Here is a 25838-nt window from a genome sequence, read left to right as displayed (position 1 = left end):
CAAGTGCTGGGATTACAAGTGTGCACCACTGGCCCAGCTTTCAATCTCACTTTTTTTTTTTTTTAGCTGTTTATATTGGTTTAATCCATGTCAAATGTAGTTTACAAAGGGAAAGGACAAGTACCTTTGTATAGAATATACAGACACAGCATCACACCACAGGGCCCATAGGAGGGGCAGGGAGACAACTTCCCCTGGGAACAGGACCTCTACTCCCAGGAGTTCTTGGTAGAAAGCTGGGAAGCCAGGAGCGCCCTCAGCCAGCCTGACCTCAGCCTCAGCCTCAGCTCAGTCCTATTTCCTGCCCCACCCTCAACTCCTTATAAAGAGCCCCATGAGCTAAGACTAAGGAGAGGATCATGTCCCTCGGGGCATGTGCCCCATGTCTGGGAGAAGAAATAAACACCACCGAGCACATGGGAGAGGGAGGGACGCCACAGGAAAGGGAGAAGCAGGCACCCCAAGAGGTGGCTGGGCCGAGCCCCCAGACAGCCCTGAAGGAGGCACTGCTTCTTCCAAAGGTTCTTAAAAAAAAGAAGAAAATCATACAACCAAAGGGGAGGGAGTGGGGGGCGAAGGAGTTGTCCCATTTATACACAACATTGTAAACATACACGGTCTATATTACATGTGCTTCAGTCTGGTGTTTGCATGTCTGTCTGTCTGTCTGGGAGCTGGATCTCAGGAGCCTTCCCCGACTACTCCCCACCCCCACCTCCCTGCCCGACCCTGAGAACAGAGGCTGGAACAGGGATGGTCTCGAGCTTGGTGGTAGCCAGCAGGCAGGGCCTGGGCCTCAGCCTCCACTCAGGCTCCAGAGTCCTTGTATGTGTATGTGTGTGTACATGTGTGTGCATGTATGTACAAAGGGAACCTGTGTGCAAATATGTACAAGGGGCGGGGTCACTGTCACAGGCTGGGGCAGGTAGGGCTGCTGGAGGCCAGCTGCCAAGGCACCAGCTCACGAGTAGATCCTGCGCAGGTCTCCGGGCGCTGTGATGGTGTTGCACCGGGGGCAGAGCTTCTTGGCACCCAGGGTCCGCAGCCAGCATTCTTCACAGTGCACGTGCCAACACTGAATCGACGTTAGGGGCATCGAGTACGAGTCCATGCAGATAAGACATTTGTATCGGTCTCCCCGAGACAGCTGCCGTTCAAGCTCCCTGACCCGAGCCTTCAGGGCCTCAAACGTGGTCACAGCGGAATCTTCGGTGATTTTCTCGATGTCGCTGTTCTTGCAGGTCTTCTGCATGGCCTCCTGCTTGCTGCTTTCCCCGTTGCTGGTGGACGGCATCTCGTCACTGGCCCATTTAGAGAACTCAGGTGTGATGCGGGTGCTGGGAGGACCCCCATTTAGGACTGCGCCCCGGAGTGCCTCGCTCTCCTTCGCCTCACCGGGCTCCTCGCCTGTGCAGGGGATGACATCGGCCTCCGTGTGCTGTGGCTTCCCATACTCCAGGGTGTCATCCCCTTCGACATCCAAGTCAGCATCGCTGTCCGGGTTCTCTTCGCCGCTGCACATGACGAAGCCAGAGCCTCGGAAGCCACCTTCCAGGAGCGTGGCAGCCCGTATCCGCTTCTGCCCGCACCACTCATACTCCTCAAAGCGGTTGCTGTTCTCCTGCTCGAGGTCCACGGTATCATCCTCAGCCATGCAGGAGCCTTCCCTCTGCCCTTCATCTTGCGTCCTCCGTTTCATTTGCCCAATCCGAGCATTCAGTCGGGTCTGCCGGTTGGCTCGCACTCGCAGGAAGGTTTCTTCCCTCCCGCCGGCCCCCCTGCTCCGCCGGCCGCCCCGGGCCCTCTGCAGAGCCGCCGGGGCTGCTCTAACGGGACCCCGTGGCCGCCGCCCGGTGCCGCCCCGGCCTCGGCCTCCGGCGCTCCGGGCCCCGCGGCCGCCCGGCCGGCGAGGGCGGCGATGCGGGCGGATTCCCCCCGGCTGCCCGGCGGCGGCACCTCAGCTCCCAGCAGCGGCGGTGGCCAGGTTCTCAATCTCACTTTTTAATGTTATATAGTATTTAGTTATGTATGTGAACCATGGTTTATTTAATCAATTACAATTAATAGGCACTCGGATTTTTTTTTCTAAATTTTTGAGATTTTTTTTTTTTTTTTTTTTTTTTTTTGCGGGTCTGGGGATGGAACCCAGGGGCATTCAACCTCCGAGCTATATCCCCTGCCCTATTTTTTATTCTTTATTTTTGAAATAGGGTCTCACTAAGTTGCAGAGGGCCTCACTAAGTAGCTGAGGCTGTCCGCAAACTGTGATCCTCCTGTCTCAGCCTCCGGAATGCTAGGATTACAAGCGTGCGCCACCACGCCCGGCTTAAATTTTTGAGATTTTTGACTGTCCTATCACATTTATCTTTTTTTTTTTTTTTTTTTTTTCACTACGGGGAATGGGATCCAAGGGCATTCTACCTCCGAGCCACACACCACCCCAGCCCTATTTTTTTATTCTTTACTTCGAAATTGGGTCTCACTGAGTTTCAAACGGCCTCACTAAGTAGCTGAGGCTGGCCTTGAACCACGATTCTCCTGTCTCAGCCTCCTGAATGCTGGGATTACAAGCCTGTGCCACCATGCCTGGCTCTGTCACATATTTATTTTATTTTATTTTACTTGTGGTTCTGGGTATTGAACCCAGGGGCATTTTACTTCTGAACTACTTCCCCAGGCATATTTTATTTTTTAGTTTAAAACAGGTTCTCACTAAATTGCTGAAGCTGGCTGTGAACCTGTGATCCTCCTGTCTCAGCTTTCCAAATACTAGGAAAAACACAGAGCCGGGCGTGGTGGCGCAGGATGTAATCCCAGCATTTGGAAGGCTGAGACCTGGAGGATCGCGTGGTTCGCGGACAGCCTCAGCTACTTAGTGAGGCCCTCTGCAACTCAGTGAAACCCGGTTTCAAAATAAAGAATAAAAATTAGGGCAGGGGTGTAGCTCGGAGGTCAACTGCCCCTGGGCTCCACCCCCAGATCCGCAAAAAAAAAAAAAAAAAAAAAAAAAAAAAAGAAGAAGAAGAGAAAAACACATGTTTTCAGCACTCCAAACTAGGGCTTATTGCTTTGGGTGCTAAAAAGCTCTTTCTACCAAAGGGAAAGTTATATTAAAAAAAAACACAGAATTTTGGGAATGAATTTAAAGTAATCAGGCGTGTGGGGGGCATGTTTCTTTCATTTCTTTAGGTTTTTGTTTGCTTGTTTTGTATGTGGTACTGTGGATTGAGCCCTGAGAATTTCTATCTCTGAGCTACACCCCCCTCCAAGCCCTTTCTATTTTTTATTCTGGGGAGGAGGGACTGGGTAAAATGCTGGCCTTAAACCTGCCATCCTCCTGGGTCAGTCTTCCAAGTATTGGATTTACAGGCGTGAGGGACATGGTGCCGGCTCTGGGCTGGGAGTGCGGGTGGGCTCTGAGGGAGGTTTGAAAAGGGGCCCCTGAGGAAGTCAGGTTCCCAGCGTGTTTACCCCACTCCGCCACCATCACCTGGGCCCGGGACTGTGCGCAGGACTCAGGCGACACCTGCGCCCCGCAGCCCAGCCCCAGAGCCAGAGGAACCCCGAGTCAGAGGCCCCAGAGCCAGAGGAACCCCGAGGCAGGTGAGCGCCGCTCCTCCTTTCAGCTGTCACCCCCTCCGCCTGCCCCTCTCCCATGGGTTCCACCCTCCGGACCCGGCGACAGAGGGGGAAGGGCCGGGGGCGGCGCGGGCGAGAGTGCGGGGTGTCCGCCCCGGGGCCGGGGAAGCGGGCGGCGGCTCCGCGCCTGCAGGGGAGCGGGGGTGGGGGCGGCCTTGCTCCGCCACCTTCCAGCGCGACATCCACCTGTGCCGGGCTCGGCTCTCCCGCCCTAAAAAGGATGCGCGGCCGCCGCCTTGCTCTGAAAGCCTTCACTTTGGGTAAGAGGACACAAAAAGGGGCTGGGCCCAAGGGGCTCCGGTTGTGGGATTTGAGAGAGCATTCGGAAGAAAAGACAAAACAAAACGAACAACAAAACCTCAGATAAACCACCAGCGCTCATCGATAGGACCTTTAAGATTTTACGTGCTTTTATAAAAGTCAAAAGTGAAACTCTATTACAGTCAGTGAATCCTCATCGTATTCTATCTTCCACCAACCTGAACGACACACTCTCAGGGTCGGCTTGGCCCGCGCACGTGCGTGGTCCTCGGAGCTGGGAGCCGAGCGCGCAGCCGTCGAGGATGCGCGGGCACGGCGCGGCGGGGACGCGCGTGCCCGCGCCGCCGTGCCCGCGCCCGCGCCCCCGCGCCCGCCGCCTCCCCGGGGGCGTGGCTCCCGCCGGCGCGCGGGAAGGCTCCTGCTCCGCGCCCGCCCCGCCGCAGACGCCGCGTTCGCGCCGGGCTTTTAAGTTTCATTTCCAGCCCTCCCTGCAAGTTCCTCCTCTCGCAGGCTTTTCCAGAAGTCGATTCTTCTTTCGAGGAGCAGAAAGCGACGGCCATGGACGCTCGACGCGGAGAGGCCGCGCCGACGGCTTCGAAGGCTGCGCGGCGGGGCGCGGGGGCCGGGCGCGGGGGGCCGGCGGCGGGCGCGGGGCGGGGCGGGCGCGGCCGGGCGGGGGCGGCCCGGGACCCCCGCGAGCGCCCGCAGGACGGCGCGCCCGCCGCCCGGCCCCGGAGGGCGGCCGCCCAGGCCCGCGCCGGCCCCGCCGCGGTGCCCTCGGGGGCGGGGGCCGGGGCGGGCGGGGGGCCGGCGCCCTGGCCCAGCCCGGCGCGCGCCCCGAGCCCCGGCCGCGGGCGGGAGGCGCCGGCCGGCTGGCGGCCCCGCGCGGTGCTGGAGAGGCTGCGGCTGAGCCGCGGGGAGATCTCGGAGGCGGCCGCCGTGGTGAACCGGCTGGTGGACCACCTGCTCCGCAGGCTGCACGGCGGCGAGCCCGAGTTCGGGGGCGTCGCGCTGCTGCGCACCGGGAGCTACTACGAGCGCGTGAAGGTGAGCCGCCAGGGCCCGCTCACACCCGCAGGCGCTTCGCTCACCCACCTGTGCCCACCGATCGCGCAGCTAACCGGCATCGTCAGCTACTCAGGACATTGCTTCGGAGGAATTCCGATGTGTGGGTTCGTCCTTGCAAGCAGACCCGTACTGAGTGTCTCGGGTGTGATGATGCACGCCTGTAACCCTAGTGTTTGGAAGACTGAGACAGGAGAACCAGTCCCAGCAATTTAGCGAGACCCTGTTTCAGAATAAATAAATTAGAGCCGGGGGGGGTGTAGCTAAGAGGTAGCATGTCCCCGAGTTCAATCCCGGTACCCAAACCAAAAACAGTAGATGGTGTTAATCCTGTGTAGATGCTGACTTTAATAATTCGAAATGGTCTGTGAAGTATTCCATCAAATGTTTCTTTTTCCTTTGAGGAAGAGGAGGAGGACATCTGTACTCCATAGGAAAACTACCTTTTATTTCCCCACCACCAAGTGCACCCTGTCTAATTTTATTTTTGCGTTACTGGGGATGGAACCCAGGGGCATTCTACCTCCGAGCTATACTCCCAGCTCTACTTTTAAATCTTTTTTAATTTACTTATTTAATTTTGCGGGCCTGGGGAGGGAACCCTGAGGCATTTGACCTCCAAGCTACACCCCCTGCCCTATTTTTTTTTTTTTTTCAAACAGGGTCTCACTAAGTTGCAGAGAGCCTCACTAAGTAGCTAAGGCTGTCTGAGAATTTGTGATTCTCCTGTCTCAGCCTCCCAAGTACTGGGATTACAAGCATGTAATCCTTGCCTGGTTCTAATTTTATTTTGTTGAGATGCTGGGGATCTAACCTCATGCGATGTCCTTATTAAAACTGTAAAGGAAAAACATAGCCCAGCACTCAGAAAACTGATTGACCGGACCAGAAACACCACCAAAGGAAATAGTCACTGGTCTGGAAACAAACTCCCATCAGAAACTCGCTCCCAAGCCTTCGAGCTTTTACTGAGACAATGATGTAAAGACTCAACTACCCAGACAAGGGGAGATGTATTAAAAAAAATAACAAGTATAAAAAATTAACAAGTTGGGTGTGGCAAAGTGCACCTGTAATCACAGTTATTGGGATGCTAAGCAGGAGATTGACAAATTCCTGGCCAGCCTAGGCAATTTAGTGAGACCCTGTCTCAAAAAGTAAAGGGAGGCTGGGTGTGCTAGTTCACACTTGTAATCCCAGCATTTGGGAGGCTGACACAGGAGGATCATGGTTCGCTGACAGTCTCAGCTACTTTGTGATGTTGCGGGTGAAATGTGCGTGGTGTGTGTGTGGGGAGAAGTAATCCCCACCACCACCACACAAACAGACAAACAGAAAAACTGTGGATTCTTGTCCTAAGCTAAGAATAAATATTAATCGCTTGGACAGCTGCTGAAGATTTAAAGAAGTTTATTAAAAAGATAGAAATATAGAGATAGTTACAGCCCTGTGCGGGAGCGGGGCACAGGGGGGCAATTCGAATGAAAATGCTAAAGAACTCCAGTTTACTGAGTGTTTTTATCCCCCCCCCCCCCCAAGTCCTGAGATAAGGGCTTTCAAACCTGTGCTTCACAGCTCCCCTTGTCTGGGTAGCTGAGCCCTTACATCATTGTCTCAGTAAAAGCTTGAAGGCTTGGGAGCGACTTTCTGATGGGAATTTGTTTCTAGACCAGTGACTCTTTCCTTTGGTGGTGTTTTTGGTCCAGTCAATCAGTTTTCTGTATTTCCTTTAATTCTGTAAAATACAGGATGAACAGAAATAGATGCTGGTATATGCTTATGAAGTAATCTTTAGATTTGGGAGTTTATTATTATAATTTTTTAATGTGTGGTACTGGGGATTGAACCCAGAAGGATTCTTTCTCTGAGCTACACTCCTCGCCTGATTTTTTTATTTTTATGTTGAAACAGAGTTGGGTCTCATTACATTGCCAAGGCTGTTCTCAAACCTGCAGTCCTGTCTCAGCCTCCAAAGTACTGGAATTACACGCATGTGCCACCACACCTGGCTTTATAAATTCTTTTTTTTTTTCCTCATGTGTTTTCTTTTTCTTAAGACATCAGGCTAAATATTATGCATCTTTCTATTTCTAAGCCTTAACATAAAGAATTCATAGTAGTAAATGGTGAATGGGCATAAGAAAGGATGGGTGGTTTCTCAAAATCCATGCATTCCCAGGATAATGAAATCAGATTTAATACCCATGATAATTGTTTAGCCTGGTAGTATTCAGTGGCAATTAAACTATATACTTTTTTTTTTTTTAGTATAGAAGATTGAATCCAGGGGTAGTATTCAACTGACCTACTTCCATAACCCCTATTTTTTGATGGTACTGAGAATTGAACCTAGGGACATTCAATCTCTGAGCTATACTCAGACCCCTCCCCTATTTTATTTTCCTTTTTTTTTTTTTTTTTTTTTTGCGGTCCTGGGGATGGAACCCAGGGGCATTCTACCTCCGAGTGACATCCCTGGTCCTTATTTTTTATTCTTTATATTGGGGTTTTTTTTTTGTTTGTTTGTTTTTTGGTGGTACTGGGGTTCCTGGAAGCCCTTCTACCTCTGGGCTACACTCCCAGACCTATTTTTATGCTTTTTATTTGGAAGCAGGGTCTCTTAACCAGTGTGGCTGGCTTCGAACCTGTGCAATCCTCCTGTCTCCGCCTCCCACGCGCGGGGATTACAAGCATGAGCCACCACGCCCGGCCTTTATTCTTTATATTGAAACAGGGTCTCACTGAGTTCCAAAGGGCCTCACTAAGTAGTAGCTGAGGCTGTCCTTGAACTGCTATCCTACCATCTCAGTGACCCATATTTTCTATTTTTTGTACTGGAGATTGAACTGAGGGGCATTTTATCTTCGAGCTACACCCCTATTCCTATTTTTTATTCTTTATTTTGGAACAGGGTCTCACTAAATTGGAGTGGGCCTCACTAAGTAGTTGAGGCTGGCCGCGAACCTGAGATCCTCCTATCTCAACCTCCCAAGTGCTGGGGTTATAGCTGTGTGCCACCTTGCCCAGCTTATTTTTTATTTTGAAACAGGATCTCACTCTGTTGTGGAGGGCCTCCCTAAGTTTCTGAGGCTGGTATTGAGCCAGTGATCCTCTTGTCTCAGCCTCCCAATTGCTGGGATTATAGATGTACCACACCATGGCTTTTTTTTTTTTTTTTTTTTTTGCTGGTCTGGGGACGGAACCTAGGAGCATTCTACCTAGGAGCTACACCCCTGCCCTATTTTTAATTCTTTCTTTCTTTCTTTCTTTCTTTCTTTCTTTCTTTTTTTTTTTTTTTTGGTGGTACTGGGGTTCCTGGAAGCCCTCCTTCCTCCGGGCTACACTCCCAGACCTATTTTTTACATTTTCATTTTGGAAACAGGGTCTCCTAAGCCAGCGCGCGCGGCTGGCTTCGAACCTGCGCAATCCTCCTGTCTCCGCCTCCCAAGCGCGGGGATTACAAGCGTGCGCCACCATGCCCGGCTAATTCTTTATTTTGAAACAGGGTTTTACTAAATTGCAGAGGGCCTCACTAAGTAGCTGAGGCTGTCCGTGAAACACTATCCTCCAGTTTCAGTCTCCCGAATGCTGGTATTACAAGCGTGTTGTATCACCAAGCACGGCTTTTATTCCTTATTTTGAAGCAGGCCTTCCTTCACTAAGTTGTGGGCCTCACTAAGTAGCTGAGGCTGGTTGTGAACCTGTGATCCTCCTATCTCAGACTCCCAAGTACTGAGATTACAAGTATGTACCACCATTCCCAGCTGAGGAATTTCGTGTGTGTGTGTGGTACTGGGGGTGGAACCCAGGGGCATTACTACCTCCGGGCTATACTCCCAGACCTTTTTTATATTTTATTTGGAAACAGGGTCTCACTAAGTTGCTGAGAGCCTAAGTAGCTTAGGCTGGCTTCGAACCTGTGTGATCCTCCTGTCTCAGCCTCCCAAGCGCTGGGATTACAAGCGTGCGCCACCACACTCAGCTCCTGAGGAATTTTTAATATGGAAAAAAGAAGAAGCCAGGTGTGGTGGTGCACGACTCAGTACTCGGGAGTACTCATGTATTTAGGGTTCATGACTCAGCAAAAGATTGAGACCCTTTTTCAAAACAAACAATGAAGGATGGAGGAATACATCAGAGGTATAATACCTTTGGGTTTAATCCCCAGTACCCCCCCACAATAAATAAATAAATAAGTAGAAGAAAAGAGCTAGAGATGGTGGCACACGCCTGTGATCCCAGCACTGTGACAGGCCGATCCTGGGTTTGATGCCGGCTTCAGCAGTTTAGCAAGATTCTCAACAACCTCATGAGACCCATCAAAATAAGAAATAAGGGTTGAGGGTAAAGCTCAGACATTTAACCCTTAGGTTCAACCCCCAGTACCCACCACAATAATAATAATATGATAAAAGTAAATGTTTATTATGATTGCTATAGTTATTATCATGAAGATTAAAAAGAAAGATTATTTAAAGTTTCTACAAATGCTGTGGTTCATAGGTACTAGTGCAGCGCATGCCTTGCTGCTCAAACTCCTCTTAAGTGACCAGCAGCCATAAGAGGGCCTTTGCTCAGCTGACCAGGAGGCAATTACACACACACACCCCTTTGTCTATCATTGTGACAGGAGAGTGTCTGCAGTGCACATCTTGTGATATTAAAGGTAGCACCATAAGGGTTTTTTTTTTGGGGGGGGGTACTAGGGATGGAACCCAGGGGCATTCTACCTTCAAACTATATCCCCAGTCCTATTTTTTATTCTTTATTTTGAAACACAGTCTCACTGAGTTGCAAAGGGCCTCACTAGGTAGCTGAGGCTGTTTGGGAACCCGGATCCTCCTGTCTAAGCCTCCAAATGCTGGGATTACAAGTGTGTGCCACCACATCCATCTAAAGGTAGCACCATAAAGGTTTTAAATTTTGTTTTGAAGCTAGGCATGTTGGTGTACACCTATAACCCCAGTATATAACCTCCAGGCTGTAACAGGAGGACTGCAGGCTCAAGGCCAGCCTTAGCAACCTAGACTATTTCAAAATATAGGGTTGGGGTATAGCTCAGAGGTAAAACACTCCTGGTTTCAATCCCCAGTCACACACACATACCACACAAATAAAGTTTGTTTTGTTCTGGGAATTAAACCCAAGGGCATTTTCCTGTCCTAGCCTCCCAAGTACTAGGATTACAGGCATGTGCCAACATATCCAGCTAAAGTTTTAAATTTTATTAAACCTTTTTTTGGAGGGGTACTGGGGATTGAACACAGGCACATTCTACCTCTGAGCTCTTCCCCCAGACCTATTTTTTATTCTTTACTTTGAAACAAGGTCACTAAATAGCTGAGTCTGGCCATAAACCTGTGATCCTCCTCTCTTAGCCTTCCAAGTACTGGGATGTGCCACCACCTTTAATTTTATTAAACTTTAAGCTCAGAAAACACCTGGTAAAGATTTTAGTTTCATTTTATCATTTTAATTATACAAATAGTGCTTGTTTATGGTAAAAAAAAATTGAGAGTAAAATCTATAAACGAAAACCAGTAGTAAATCCCAGTGTGGTGGCACATGCTTGTAATCCTAGTACTTGAGAGTCTGAGACAAGAGAATCTCAGGTTCGAGAACAGCCTCAGCAAATAGTGAGACTCTCATCAACCTAGTGAGACCCCTGTTTCAAAATACAAAAACTAAAATAGGGCTGGGGGTGTAGCTTGGAGGTAGAAAGCCCTGGGTCCCCTCCCCAGTACCACACATACACACCATACTAAAGAAAAACCCCAGAAATACTCCCTACTTACTCCCAGCATCAGCAGCCCCATCCTAGAGGCTATAAATATTATGAACATTGCTTTTCAAAGAAAGATTTCAAATGAAAATTTCAAGACAAAATTGAAAGTGCTCAGAAAATATTCATAAGCAAACATTTCAGTGCTGTTTTTACTATTTCTTAGATTTCTGCACCTAATGAATTTGATGTCATGTTTAAACTGGAAGTCCCCAGAATTCAGCTGGAAGAATATTCTAACAGTGGTGCTTTTTACTTTGTGAAGTTCAAAAGAAATCCCAAAGGAAATCCTCTGAGTCAGTTTTTAGAAGAGGAGATATTATCAGCTTCTAAGATGTTGTCAACATTTAGAAAAATCATTAAGGAAGAAATTAAAAACATCAAAGGTAAGATTTTTGTTAAAGCTCTAATGCTACCTACTAGTTGCCAATCTTCCTTCTTCTGATCTTTCTTGACCTCCCTGCAACAGATGGTTGACCACTCCCTCCTTCTGGAAACATCTCTACTCTTGGTCGTGGTCTCCTGCATCTTCTTGGCACTCTTCCTAAATGCTGGCATGCTCTGTTTTGGTTTCTTTTGATTATTCCTTGATATTCCTAGTGTCATTGGGTAAATGTGCCTGAGTAAAATTGGTGGAGTCCCTTCTTGAAGCTCATAATATACAAGGGACAGAGTGTGAATGACATATAATACCAAATTACAGTGAGTGGCTTGTAATCTCAATACTTGGGAGGCAGAGACAGGAGGATCGCAGGTTTGAATCCAGACTCAGCTGCTTAGTGAGGCTCTCAGCAACTTAGCAAGACCTTGTTTCCAAATAAAAATAAAAATGGGTTTGGAGATGTTGCTTGGAGGTAGAACACCCCTGGGTTCCATCCCCAGTACCACAATAAATGAATAAAATAAAATAGGGCTGAGGGAGTAACTCAAGAGGTAGAACACCTCTGGGTTCAATCCCTAGTTCACACACATACAAAATTGCAGTGAGGATTGAGGGAAGGGGCTGGGAGAAGTGCTGATACCGGGAGAGAGTGGAGTGTGACCAGGAGGCAGAAGAGCGTGGCTGGCTCAGAGCACAGTGAGCCCTGTGGCTGAGGCCAGCTTCAGGACTGTACATGCTTGTAATCCCAGTACAGAATTGTACATTCTGGGATAGCATTCAGATTTTGTTTTATTCTTGGTATTGAGTATTGAACCCAGGTACATTTTACCTCTGAGCTACATCAGGTCTTGGACCTGCTATTGGGCTATTTCAGCCTCCCACGTGCTGTGTTTAGAGGAATGCATCACCATGCCTGACTTGAAAAGTATTTATATTTTATTCTGTTTTCATCGAGAAGCTGGTTTTTTGTCCAGGGGGCAGGGGGATTGAACCCAGGGGCATTCTACCTCCAAGCTACACTCCAGCCTGATTTTTTATTCTTTATTTTTGAAACTTAGTGAGGCACTAAGATGCAGAGGGCCTCACTAAGTAGCTGAGGCTGGCCATGATCCTGGATCCTCCTGTCTCAGCCTCTCAAGTACGGGGATTACAATTGTGCACCACCACACAGGAAGATCACATGTTCGAGGCCAGCCACAACAATTTAATGAAACCCTCAGAAACTTAGCAAGATCCTGTTTCAAAATAAATAATCTGTGTCTGGTGAACTATGCCTGTGACTCCAGTACTTGGGAGAATGAGACAGAAAGATCATAGTTTGAGGACACCCTCAACAACTTAAGAGACTCTAGAAAGACTGTTTTTTGTTTTTTGTTTTTGAGTGTGTGCGTTTGGGAGGGTGTACTGAGGATTGAACACAAGAGAATTCTACCTCTGAACTACACTTCTAGCCCTATTTTAATTTTTAGTTTGAAATGGAGTCTCACTATGGTGCTGAGAGCCTCACTAAGTTACTGAGGATGGCTGTGAACTTGCAATCTTTATTTCTCAACCATCATGTCTGTGCCATCATGTCTGGCTATAGATATTGTTTCAAAACAAAATAATAGAAAGGGTTGGAGCCGGCCATGGTGGCGCATGCTTGTAATCTCAGCATTTGGGAGGCTGAGACCCTAGGATCGCGGTTTGCAGACAGCCTCAGCTACTTAGTGAGGCCCTCCGCAACTTAGTGAGACCCTGTTTCAAAATAAAGAATAAGCCGGGCGTGGTGGTGCACACTTGTAATCCCCGCGCTTGGGAGGTGGAGACAGGAGGAATGCGCTGGTTCGGAGCCAGCCTCGCTGGCTTAAGAGACCCTGTTTCCAAATAAAAAATATAAAATAGGTCTGGAAGTGTAGCCCGGAGATAGAAGGGCTTCCAGGAACCCCAGTACTGCCAAAATAAATAAATAAATAAATAAATAAATAAATAAATAAATAAATAAATAATAAAAAATAGGGCAGGGGGTATAGCTCGGGGGTCAAATGCCCCTGGGTTCCATCCCCACACCCACCAGAAAAAAAAAAAAAAGAAAAAGAAAGAAAGGGCTGGGATGTAACTCAGAAGTATAATGCCCCTGGGTTGAATCCCAAGTACCACAATAAATAAATAAATACATAAATATATTAATAAAATAAAAGAGGGGCTGGTTAGTATAGTTCAGAGGCAGAACATCCCTGAGTTCAATCCCCAGTAGCACACACATATATACACCAAAAAAAGTCAGGAAGATTATTAATGTTTGTTTGTTTATTTATTTATTTATTTATTTATTTATTTATTTATTTATTTATGTGCTGGGGATTGAGTCCAGGAGCATTCTATCTCTAAGTTATACCCCATTCCTATTTTATGTTTTTATTTTGAGCTAGGATCTCACTAGGTTGATGAGAGTCTTATTACTTGTCGAGGCTGTCCTTAAACCTGCCATTCTCCTGTCTCAGCTTCCCAAGTACTGGGATTACAGGCATGCACCACCATGCCTGGCTTTTATTTTTCAGTTTTTATTATTTTGGCAGTGGGGATTAACCTCTGAGGTACACCCAGCCCTATTTTTTTTTCTTTTTTTTTTTTGCAGTACTGAGGATGGAACCCAGGGGCATTCCACCTCCAAACTATATCCGCAGCCCTATATATATATTTTTTTATTCTTTATTTTGAAACAGAGTCTCACTGAGTGCATTGCAAAGGGCCTCACTAAGTAGTCGAGGCTGTCTGCGAACTGCAATCCTCCTATCTTAGCCTCCTAAATGCTGGGATTACAACTGTGGGCCACCATGCCTGGCTCCCTAATTTTTATTCTTTACTTTGAAACAGGGTTTCACTGAGTCATGATGTCTTCATTAAGTAGCTGAGGCTGGCCACAAGACCGCGCTCCTCCTGTCTCAGTTTCCCGAATGTTGGGATTGTAGGTGTGCAGTTTGACCCAGTCTTTCTTCCACTGCCTTCCCTGTTCTAGGGAATGGAATTGGTACCAACCATTTCTCAGGCCAGAAACCTGGCATAAATTCTCTGTCCCCTCCCCTTCACCACACAGACTCCGTGCATCCACCAGTTCTGTTGATTTAGGCCTATTTAGTTTCTTGTTTATTTAGAGATGGGATTGCACTACATGTCCAACTGGCCTTAAAAACACTTTTGAGGGAGTGCTGGAGATGAAACTCAGGGCCTTGCACATGCTAATTGAGCGCTGTACCCACTGAGCCACACCTGGGCCCTGGCTTGAGCCTGACTTCTGCTGCCTGGTGGATGCCCACTGCCTGTGCTGAGCTGTTGCTGCAGTCTGCTCTCCGGCTTCTCTCCCCTGCCATTTATATGGCCTCTTTTGCAGGTCTCCCTCCAAACTTCTATCTGTAATACCAAATGAAAGTTCAACCACAGCACTTCCCAACTTCAGAATCTTCATCCCCTCATCCTATATGCCGGACAAGGGCTTGACATTTTTTTCCCAGGCTAGGTATCCATAAATATGAAATAAATGAGCAAAACACTCTGCCTTGTGTTGCCAGTGTCTGTTTTAAAATTATGTTCACTTTATTTTTTTTTTTTGTGGTACTGGGGGTTAAAATCGGGCATTCTATCTCTGAGCTACACCCCAGTTCTACTTTTATTTTTATTTTGAAACAGGGTCTCACTAGTTTGATGAGAGTCTCACTACTTGCTGAGGCTGGCTTGGAACCTATGATCCTCCCATCTCAGCCTCTCAAGTACTAGGATTCTAGGTCTATGCCACCACACCCAGCTTAATGTTCACTTTATACTTAACACTTCAAAGATTGTTTTTTTTTTTTTTGTGGTACTGGGGATTGAATCCAGAGGCATTCTGTCTCTGAGCTATACCCCCAGCCCTCTATTTTATTCTTTATTTTGAAATAGGGTCTCACTAAGTTGCTGAGGACCTCATTAACTAGCTGAGGCTGGCCGCTAACCTGAGATACTCCTGACTCAGCCTATCAAGCGTGTGCCACCATACCCGGCCTGCACTTCATAGATCTTAAGTCACTATTATTTCTCTCATATTTCCAGAGACAATTGACTCAGTAAACCTTTTCTTCCCTTCTATGTTTTGAAACAGATATAGATGTCATTATGGAGAGGAAACGACGAGGGAGCCCTGCTGTAACACTTCTCATTAGAAAACCCAAAGAAATATCTGTGGACATAATTCTGGCTTTGGAATCAAAAAGTAGCTGGCCTGCTAGCACCCAGAAAGGCCTGCCCATCAATAACTGGCTTGGGGCAAAAGTTAGGAACAAATTCCGACAACAGCCGTTTTACTTGGTACCGAAGCATGCAAAAAAAGGAAGTGGCTTTCAAGGTATTTAAACCCGAAGGTTAACAGACACTAAAGAGCCTCACTTATTGCTGAAGCTGTCCTTGAGCCTGTGATCCTCCTGTCTCAGCCTCCCAAGTACTGAGATTACAAGCGTGTGCCACCACACCTGACTTCTGGGTCCTTTTTTTATTTTTTGTGGTACTGGGGATGGATCCCAGGTGTATTCTGCTTCTGAGCTACATCCCCCAGCCCGATTTTTTATTCTTTATTTTGAAACAAGGTCTCACTGAGTTGCAAAGGGCCTCACTAAGTAGCTGAGGCTGTCCTCGAACTGTGATCCTCCTGTCTCAGCCTCAGAAATGCTAGGATTACAAGTGTGTGCCACCACGCCCGGCTTTCCTGGATTCTTTGGACATAATCTTCTCTCTCCTTTTTTTTTTTTTTTTTCAATACTGATTATTGAACTTGGGCATTCTGCCTCCAAGCTACAACCCTAGCCCGAGTTTTTAGTCTTTATTTTGAAACTGGGTCTCACTAAGTCACAGAGGACCTCAGTAGTTGAGGCTGACTGTGAACCTGTGATCCTTGTGTCTCAGCCTCCCAAGTACTGGGTTTACAAGCATGTGCCACCATGTCCGTCTGTGTCTGTCTGTCTGTCTGTCTGTCTCTCTCTCTCTCTCTCACTCTCTTTTGGCGTGTTTGGGGATGGAACCCAGGGACATTCTATTTCTGAGCTACAATCCTAGCCCTATGTTTTATTCTTTATTTGGAAACAGTCTCACTAAGTTGCTGAGAGCCTTAGTAAGTAGCCGAGGCTGGCTTCGAACCTACGCAATCCCATTTCTGGGATTACAAGCGTGCGCCACCACATCTGGCTTTTGTTTTGAAACGGGGTCTCACTAATTAGCAGAGGGCGGCAGTGTGCATGACTAGTTGCTTCAGGATGCTTAAGCATCCCTGATGGGAACTGCCCTCTAGAGTGCAGCGCTTAGGCAGCGTTCCTTGGCCTTCAGTCTTAGATTCCGCGCACATCCAGAGTAACTGAGGTCAGCGCGCTATTGTCATGCATTAGCGTTCATGCTTGTGCTTTATAAAGCTCTCCTAATTTTGTTTTTTTTTTTTTGTTTGTTTGTTTTGGTGGTACTGGGGTTCCTGGAAGCCCTTCTACCTCCGGGCTACACTCCCAGACCTATTTTTTTAACTTTATGTGGAAACAGGGTCTCTTAAACCAGCGAGGCTGGCTCCGAACCAGCGCGATCCTCCTGTCTCTGCCTCCCAAGCGCGGGGATTACAAGCGTGCGCCACCACGCCTGGCCTTAAAGCTCTCCTAATTTTGACAAATACATTTCATATGTGTCAGTTTATACGAAGCTGACATGATAGTTTCACTGCTCTAAGAAGTCCTAGAGCTTCATCAGTTCAACCCTTTCCCACCCCACTCCCCTGGCAAACCATTGATCTGTTACTATACCTATAGTTTTGCCTTTTCATGAATATGGTAACCAGAATGTCATCAGTGAACTCGCACGGAGCTTCCACGTCTTCCCTGCCCCTCTTAGGGAGCTACTCCTCTGATCTGTGCGTGTGACTGTGGATTACACCAGGGTGCTCTGCCACTGGGCTACATCTCCAGCCCTTTTTATTTTTTATTATGTATGTATGTGTATGTGTTTGTTACTGAGGATTGAACCCATGGGCATTCTGCCTTAAAGCTACAGCTTTTTATTTTTTGTTTTGAAACAGAGTCTTGATAGGTTGCTGAGTCTCTACATTGTTGAGGTTGTCTTTGAACCTGCAATCCTCCTGTCTCAGATTCTGAGTACTGGGATTATAGACATGCACCACCACACCCAGTTTTTAAAAGTTATTTTTAATTTCTTTTTGGTACTTGGGCCGTTCTACCTCTGAGCTACACCCCAGCCTTATTTTATTTTTTATTTTGAAACAAGGTCTCACTAAGTTGCTGAGACTGGCCATGAATCTGTCATTCTCTTGTCTCTGCTTCCCAAGTATTGGGAGTATAGGTGTGTGCTATCATGCCCAGCTTTTTCTTTTCTTTTCCCTTTATTTTATTGTGGTGCTGGGGATAGAACACAGGGGTATTCTACCTTTCAGCTATACCCCTAGCCATATTTTTTTTAATTTGGTTAAAGGGTCTCACAGAGTTGCTGAGGGCCTCACTACATTGCCAAGGCAGGCTTTGAACCTACTATCAACTTCTCTCAAGTACTGGAATTAGAGGCGTGTGCCACCACACCCAGCTTATTTTCTTAAGCTTTTTATAATTAAAAAAAAATTCTAAGCCGGGTGTGGTGGCGCATGCTTGTAATCCTTGTGCTTGGGAGGCTGAGACAGGAGGATCACACAGGTTCGAAGCCAGCCTCGGCTACTTAGACCCTGTTTCCAAATAAAATATAAAATAGGTCTGGGAGTATAGCCTGGAGGTAGAAAGCCTCTGGGCTCCACCCCTAGTACCACCAAAAACAAAAAAAAAACAAAAAAATTCTAGAGCCAGGCGTGGTGGCGCACGCTTGTAATCCCCGCGCTTGGGAGGCTGAGACAGGAGGATCTTGCAGGTTCGAAGCCAGCCTCAGCTGGCTTAATAGACCCCGTTTCCAAATAAAATATAAAATAGTACTGGGAGTGTAGCCCAGAGGTAGAAGACACCTGGGTTCCATCCCCAGTACCGCAAAAAAAAAAAAAAAAAAAAAAAAAAAAAAAAAAATTCTAGCCGGGCATGGTGGCGTACGCTTGTAATCTCAGTACTTGGAAGGCTGAGACAGAAGTATCCGGGTTTGAGGCCAGCCTCAGCTATTTATTGAGGCTCTCAGCAATTTAGTGAAACCCTGTTTGCAAATAAAATATAAAATAGGTCTGGGAGTATGGCCAGGAGGTATAAAGCCCTTGGGTTCCACCCCCATTACCACATACACATAAAAAAATCACAAGCCAGGTGTGGTGGCACATGCAGCATTTGGGAGGCTGAGGCAGGAGGATTGCACGTTTGAAGACAGCCTCAGCTGTTTAGTGAGGCCCTCCGCAACTTAGTGAGACTCTGTTTAAAAGTAAATAATCAGCCAGGCGTGGTGGCGCACACTTGTAATCCCCGCGCTTGGGAGGCAGAGACAGGAGGATAGTAGTTCATGGCCAGCCTCAGCTGTTTAGTGAGGCCCTCCGCAACTTAGTGAGACTCTGTTTAAAAGTAAATAATAAGCCGGGCGTGGTGGCGCACGCTTGTAATCCCCGCGCTTGGGAGGCAGAGACAGAGATCGCGCAGGTTCAAAGCCAGCTGCTCTGGCGTAAGAGACCCTGTTTCCAAATAAAAAGCATAAAATAGGTCTGGGAGTGTAGCCCGGAGGTAGAAGGGCTTCCAGGAAGCCCAGTACCACCAAAATAAATAAATAATAAATAAATAAATTAATTAATTTTAAAAAAGTGGGCGTGCTGTCACACGCTTGTAATCCCAGCATTTGGGAGGCTGAGACAGGAGGATAGTAGTTCATGGCCAGCCTCAGCTACTTAGTGAGGCCCTCTGCAACTTAGTGAGACACTGTTTCAAAATAAAGAATAAAAAATAGGACTGGGGGTGTAGCTCGGAGGTAATTACCCTGAATTCATCCCCAGTACCGCAATAAATAAATAAACAAATAAACAAATAAATAAATAAATAAATGGACTGGAGGTGTAGATTGGAGGTATAATGCCTCTGAGTTCAATCACTAATACCACAAAAATTAAAAGTACAAATCATTTTTTTTTGTAAGACCAGGGCCAAATTATTTTATTATTATATATGATTCTCACAAAGAATAGAAGGAAAGGAAACATTTTTCAATTCATTTTATATTAATACCCCAAACTTACATGGATGGTATAAAAATGAATCAATTGATTCAAATTATTTTTAGTGTGTGTGTTTGTGGAGATGAAACTCGGGGAAGTTCTGCCTTTGAGATATGCCCCAGCTCTATTTTAATTTTATTTTGAAACAAGAACTCACTCAGTTGCTGAGGCTGGCTTCAAATCTGTGATCCTCCTGTCTCAATGGCCCAAGTACTGGGATTACAAGCGTGTGCTACCATGCCTGGCTATTTTTTACTTAGAAACAGGGTCTTGTTAAATTGCTGACAGCCTCATTAAGTTGCTGAGGCTGTCCTCAAACCTGTGATCCTCCTGTCTCAGCCTCTCAGGTAATGGGATTACAAGTGTGTGCCACCACTTCTAGCTTTCTTTCTTTTTTTTGTTTTTTCTTTTTATTTTGGTACCGGGGATTGAGCCCAGGGACATTCTGCCTGAGTTATACTCCCAGTCCTATTTGTTTTTTGTTTTGTTTTGTTTTCAGTATTGGGGATGGAACCCAGGGACATTCTACCTCTGAGCTACACCCCCAGTCCTATTTAATCTTTTTTTTTTTAAATGGTCTCACTGAGTTACAAAGGACCTCACTAAGTAGCTGAGGCTGTCCGTTATCCACGATCCTCCTGTTTCTGCCTCCTGAATGCTGGGATTACAATTGTGCGCCGCCATGTCTGGGCCCACACACAAAAAAGTAAATTTTGCAATATATAAAAGGTAATACAGAGCTGGCCATGGTGGCTTATGCTTGTAATCCCAGCATTTGGGAGACTGAGACAGGAGGATGGTAGCTCGTGGACAGCCTCAGCTACTACTTAGTAAGGCCCTTTGCAACTCAGTGAGACCCTGTTTCAAAATAAAGAATAAAAAATAGGGCTGGGGGTATAGCTCAGAGGTAGAATGCCCCTGGGTTCCATTCCAGTACTGCAAAAATAAATAAATAAATAAATGGTAATATGGTTTGCCTTAGTTAACTATTTTAAGCTTTGATTTCTACCCTCCTCCTTTTTCCTATTTAGGCCTATATTTTTGCTTCACAGCACTTATTTTTGTATATAATTACATTGTTCACTTCTTTTGCTCAATATATCTCCCTCTAGATCCTGTTTTAAAATAAAAAAACATGCTGGGTGTGGTGGACACGCTTGTAATCCCAGAACTTGGGAGGCAGAGACAGGAGGATTGTGCAAGTTTGAAGCCAGCCTCGCTGGCTTAAGAGACCCTGTTTCCAAATAAAATATGTCTGGGAGTGTAGCCCGGAGGTAGAAGGGTTCCATCCCCAGTATCACCAAAAAAATAAAAATAAAATAAAAAACATGAAACTAGCCTCAGCAACTCAGTGAGACTTTCAGAAACTCAATGAGACCCTGTTTCTAAATGAAAATCAAAATAGGTTGGGAGTACAGCCTATAGGTAGAAGGCCTTTGGGTTCTATCCCCCCCCCCCCGCCTTACCACAAGAAAGAGAGAGAGAGAGAGAAAGAGGAGGGAGGGAGAGAAAGAAAGAAAAGAAAAGAAAGGAAGAAAGAAAAAGAAAGAAAAGAAAAGAAAAAGGGCTAGGGGTAGCTTGGAGGTAGAATACCCTGGGTTAAACCTATACTTTATAAATACACACATATATATATGTATATATATGTACATATATACGTGTGGGAAGTGTTTAGACATGAGTGCTTTTGGTACAGTGCTTTTTGAAAATTTTGTCTTTTTGAAATTTAGAAGACACATGGCGGCTCTCTTTCTCTCACATTGAAAAGGACATTTTGAGCAATCATGGGCAAACTAAAACATGTTGTGAAGTTGATGGAGTGAAATGTTGCAGGTAATGTACCAGTTTTGTTAAATGGCAAATTATGTCTGAGACAGTCAATTCTTTGTTGACTCTGTAGTCCAAACCTGAAGATGACCGCTGGGTTCCGGGTCAAGGAGTGCTGGGTGACTTGGGTCGAGGGTTCCGGTCAAGGAGTGCTGGGTGACTTGGGGAGTGTGAACGTATTAATGGGAGGAGGCCAGAGGCTGCATTTACTGGAGCTGGTGAGTGCTTCGGGATGGTTTGGCTGCTTTGAGAATGTTGGTAGGGAATGACTGGCCAGACCTGAAACCACACTAAACATAGTTAATTTTCTTTTCTTTTCTTTTTTCCTGCAGTATTGAGGATGGAACCCAGGGACATTCTACCTCTGAGCTATACCCCCAGCCCAATTTTTTATTCTTTATTCTGAAACAGGGTCTCACTAAGTTGCAGAGGGCCTCACTAGGTAACTGAGGCTGTCTGTGAACCACAATCCTCTGGTCTTGGCCTCCTTAACACTGGCATTACAAGTGTGCGCCACCATGCCCAGCTTCTTATTTTTTATTTTGAAACTGGGTCTCACTTAAGTTGCTGGGGGCCTCACTTAAATTGTTGAGGAGGCCTTGAACGTGTGATCCTCCTATTTCAGCTTCCCAAGTTTACAGCCTCAGCTAGCCACAGAAGTTTTTTAAAGCCTGTGTTCAAGCTTTGAGGCAAATATTTAAAAATATATATTGCTAGCTGGGCACAGTGGCACACACCAGTAATTCCAGTACTTGGGGGGCTGAGACAGAAGGATCACAGGTTCAAGAAGAGCCTCAGCAACCTATTCAGATCATTTTCAATAAAAAATAAAAAATAATAAATAATATAAAAAAGGAGGGGCCTAGGGGCATAACCAAGAGGTAGAATACCCTGAGGTCAATCCCCAGTACCATGAAAATACATAAATAAATAGCTTAATTAATTAAATATAAATTAAAAAGGCTACGGGTGTAGCTCAGAGGTAGAATTCCCTGCATTCAATCTCTAGTACTACAAAAAGAAAAAAGAAAAAGCTACATATTGCTGATAAAACTAAATAATGTTATAAACACAAATTTTGTCAGCTACAAAATATTGGATGAATATTGTAAATATTTGCAATCCAACTAAGTAAAATAATTTTATAGCTTGGTGTCCTATGCCTTTAATGTCAATATTTGGGAGGGTGAGACAGGAGGATTACAGGTTTGAGGCTAGACTTAGCCACTTAGCAAGACCTGTTTCCAAATAAAAAATAAAATAGGACTGGGGGTATAGCTCAGAGGCAAAATACCTCTGGAATGAACCCCAGCATCACAAAAAATTATAATTTTTTTTGTGGTAGTGGGGTTCTTGGAAACCCTTCTACCTCCAGGATACACTCCCAGACCTATTTTATATTTTTATTTGGAAACAGGGTCTCTTAAGCCTGCGCGATCCTCCTGTCTCAGCCTCCCAAGCAAGGGGATTACAAGCGTGCACCACCATGCCCAGCTTATAATTTTATAGAATTTGTGTTTTTTTTTGGGGGGGTGTTTGGGGATGGAACTCGGGCATTTGACCTTCAAGCTACACCCTCTGCCCTATTTTTTATTCTTTATTTTTGAAATAGGGTCTCACCAATAAGTTGCGGAGGGCCTCACTGAGTAGCTGAGGCTGTCCGCAAACCGTGATCCTCCAGTCTCAGCCTCCTGAATGCTGGGATTACAAGCATGCGCAACCACGCCCGGCTTTTATAAAAATTTAAATGGTGTGTGTGTGTGGTACTGGGATTAAAGCCGGGGCATTTTACTTCCAAACCCCACCCTCAGCCCTATTTTATTTTTTACTCTGAAACAGGGTCTCACTAAGTTGTTGGGGGCCTAAGAAGCTGAAGCTGGCAGAGAACCTGTGATCCTTCTGTCTCAGCCTCCCAAGTACTGAGATTACAAGCATGTGCCACCACACCCGGCTAAAACAAGATTTTTGTAGATATTGAATAACTGGAGGAATAGTATAATAGCTGTCAGTTATATACAGTTTAATTAGTTCTGATAGAATGAAGTATATGAGTTAGGATTGGGGAAGAGAAGAAAATGTACATTTGAAACTTCATAGTGTATATTTGAAAACATAGTCTGGTTTAAGGTGACTTTATTTATTTATTTATTTTTGGTGGTACTGGGGTTTCTGGAAACCCTTCTACCTCCCGGGCTACACTCCCAGACCTATTTTTATGCTTTTTTATTTGGAAACAGGGTCTCAAGCCAGCATGGCTGGCTTCAAACCTGCGCAATCCTCCTATTTCCGCCTCCCAAGCGCGGGGATTACAAGCCTGCGCCACCAGGCCCGGCTTTAAGGTGACTATATCAGCCGGGCGTGGTAGCATGGATTGTAATCCCAGCTTTTGGGAGGCTGAGACCTGAAGATCTTGGTTCGTGGACAACCTCAGGTACTTAGTGAGGCCCTCTGCAACTTAGTGAGACCCTGTTTCAAAAATAAAAGAATAAAAATAGGGCAGAGGGTGTAGCTCAGAGGTTGCATGCCCCTGGGTTCCATCCCCAGACCCCCCCAAAAAAATTTTATATCATCATTTATCTTTATTTTTTTTAAGTATGCTTTTCCTTTATTTTATTTATTTTTTTGGTGGTACTGGGGGTGGAACCCAGAGGCTTTCTACCTCCGGGCTATACTCCCAGACCCATTTTATATTTTATTTTGAAACAGGGTCTCACTAAGTTGCTTAGAGCCTCACTAAGTAGCTGAGGCTGGCTTCGAACCTGCGTGATCCTCCTGTCTCAGCCTCCCAAGCACAGGGATTACAAGCGTGCGCCACCACACCCGGCATGCTTTTCCTTTAAAATGCTGCAGTCCTCGGTGAAATGAACAGGTAAAAACAAATAAGTAAAAACACATGGTTTCTTTTTGTTTAACAGGAAAGATTGCTTAAAACTAATGAAATACCTTTTGGAGCAGCTGAAAAAAAAGTTTGAAAACAGAAAAGCCCTGGATAAATTCTGTTCTTACCATGTGAAAACTGCCTTCTTGCATGTCTGTGCGCGGGACCCCCTGGACAGCCAGTGGCACCCCAAAGACCTGGACCTCTGCTTTGACAGCTGTGTGGCATTCTTTCTTCAGTGTTTGAGGGCAGAGCAGCTGGAGCATTATTTTATTCCTGAAGTCAATCTCTTCTCTCGAGATGAGATTGACAAAATCAGTAAAGAATTTCTGTTAAATCAAATTGAATATGAAAGAAATAATGGATTTCCAATTTTTAATGAATTTTAAAACCTTGTTATTTATTTATATATATTTTGTGTGTGTGTGGTACTGGGATTGAACCCAGGAGCATTCTGCTTCTGAGTTCTACTCCCAGCCCTATTTTAAAAAGTTTATGTTTTGCACATTTTCCTTGTACACTGGTGTATTTTTTATTGGTTTATAGTTCTTTATGGGTTTTGGGTACCTATTGTTTTTTTGCCTGTATAATGTAACTTATGTGTGTTGTCTTCATGTCTTTTAGTAAATGAAATTTTAAAATGTTAATGTGATTATTTTATTTTAAAGGTGAATTTAGCTGGGTGTGGTATTGCACACTTGTAATCCTAGTACTTGGGAGGCGGAGACTGGAGGATCTCAGGTTTGCAGCCAGCCTCAGCTATTTAATGAGGCCCTTTGCAACTAAGACCCTGTTTTAAAATAAAGAATAAAAAATAGGGTGGGGGGTATAGCTTGGAGATAGAATGTCTCTGGGTTCAATCCCCTCTGCCCCCTCAAAAAGATGAATATATCAGTCTTTTTTATAGTTTAGGCCTTATACCTAACAACCTACTATGTTTGAACATACTAAGAGAAAAGTTGTGCATTGAAAGGATACTTTGAGGGGCAAACAATAATAAATGTAAAACTCGGCAAAAGCTGGCGTGGTGGTGCACACTTGTAATCCCAGCATTTGGGAGGCTGAGACAGGAGGATCAAGGTTTGTGGACAGCTTTAGCTGCTTAGTGAGGCTCTTTGCAACTCAGTGAGACCCTCTTTCAAAATAAAGAATAAAAACTAGGGCTAAGAGCGTAGCTTGGAGGTAGAATGTCTCTGGGTTCCATCTTCAGTAACACACACACACACACACACACACACAAAATTGGCAAAAAATTCTAACTTCATTTAATATAAGGGAACAGTTCACATAATGCTATTTCCATATATGGAGGTATCACTACCAAGCTCACTAACATGTACAGGGGGGAGGCAAGGGGGGAGGGATCTGCAGAGAAACCCCAAGTCCTGTGTGCATGTGTGTTCCTGTCACTTGAAGCCGGCTACATTTTTTTTTCTTTCTTTTTTGGCATATTCCAAGAGCTTAGTCATTAGCTCTCAGAAGCCAGGGCAAAGTAAGACCTCTTTGGGCTAAATTAATTTGCTACTCAGATAGGAATATTAAGAACTGTGAGTCACAAGTTAACCCTAACAACAGCAACAAGGCAAAAAAAATTTTTTTTTCGGGTCTGGGGATGGAACCCAGGGGCATTTGACCACCAAGCTACACCCCCTGCCCTATATTTTTATTCTTTATTTTGAAACCGGGTCTCACTGAGTTGCAGAGGGCCTCACTAAGTCGTAGCTGAGGCTGTCCGAGAACTGCGATCCTCCGGTCTCAGCCTCATGAATGCTGGGATTACAAGCGTGCGCCACCACGCCCGGCAACAAGGCAAAAAATTAAAAAAAAAAAAAAAGAAACAAGAATA

At 45.8% G+C, this 25838-nt stretch overlaps 2 protein-coding genes across 2 annotated transcripts; one reads left to right on the top strand and one right to left on the bottom strand.

Moving 5' to 3' along the window:
* Window positions 1–961: 961 nt before the first annotated feature.
* On the bottom strand, window positions 962–1798 carry LOC308266017 (E3 ubiquitin-protein ligase RNF220-like; the record flags this gene model as incomplete). The annotated part of the gene is made up of 1 exon (XM_080700075.1): window positions 962–1798. The coding sequence occupies exon 1, from the start codon at window positions 1697–1699 to the stop codon at window positions 962–964; it is 738 nt and encodes a 245-aa protein (XP_080556201.1). The 5' UTR covers window positions 1700–1798.
* A 120-nt stretch (window positions 1799–1918) lies between these two features.
* Window positions 1919–24381, top strand: CGAS (cyclic GMP-AMP synthase; the record flags this gene model as incomplete). Its single annotated transcript, XM_080700074.1, has 8 exons — window positions 1919–1976; window positions 3627–3899; window positions 4060–4526; window positions 4609–4947; window positions 10914–11133; window positions 15244–15486; window positions 21018–21120; window positions 24030–24381. The coding sequence occupies 8 exons, from the start codon at window positions 1919–1921 to the stop codon at window positions 24379–24381; spliced, it is 2055 nt and encodes a 684-aa protein (XP_080556200.1).
* Window positions 24382–25838: the final 1457 nt, after the last annotated feature.

This window comes from Muscardinus avellanarius (genome assembly GCF_963383645.1).
Source record: "Muscardinus avellanarius genome assembly, chromosome: 8".
Taxonomy (NCBI): domain Eukaryota; kingdom Metazoa; phylum Chordata; class Mammalia; order Rodentia; family Gliridae; genus Muscardinus; species Muscardinus avellanarius.
Note: the sequence above shows the minus strand (reverse complement) of the source record. Positions and strands in the feature narration are given on the sequence as shown.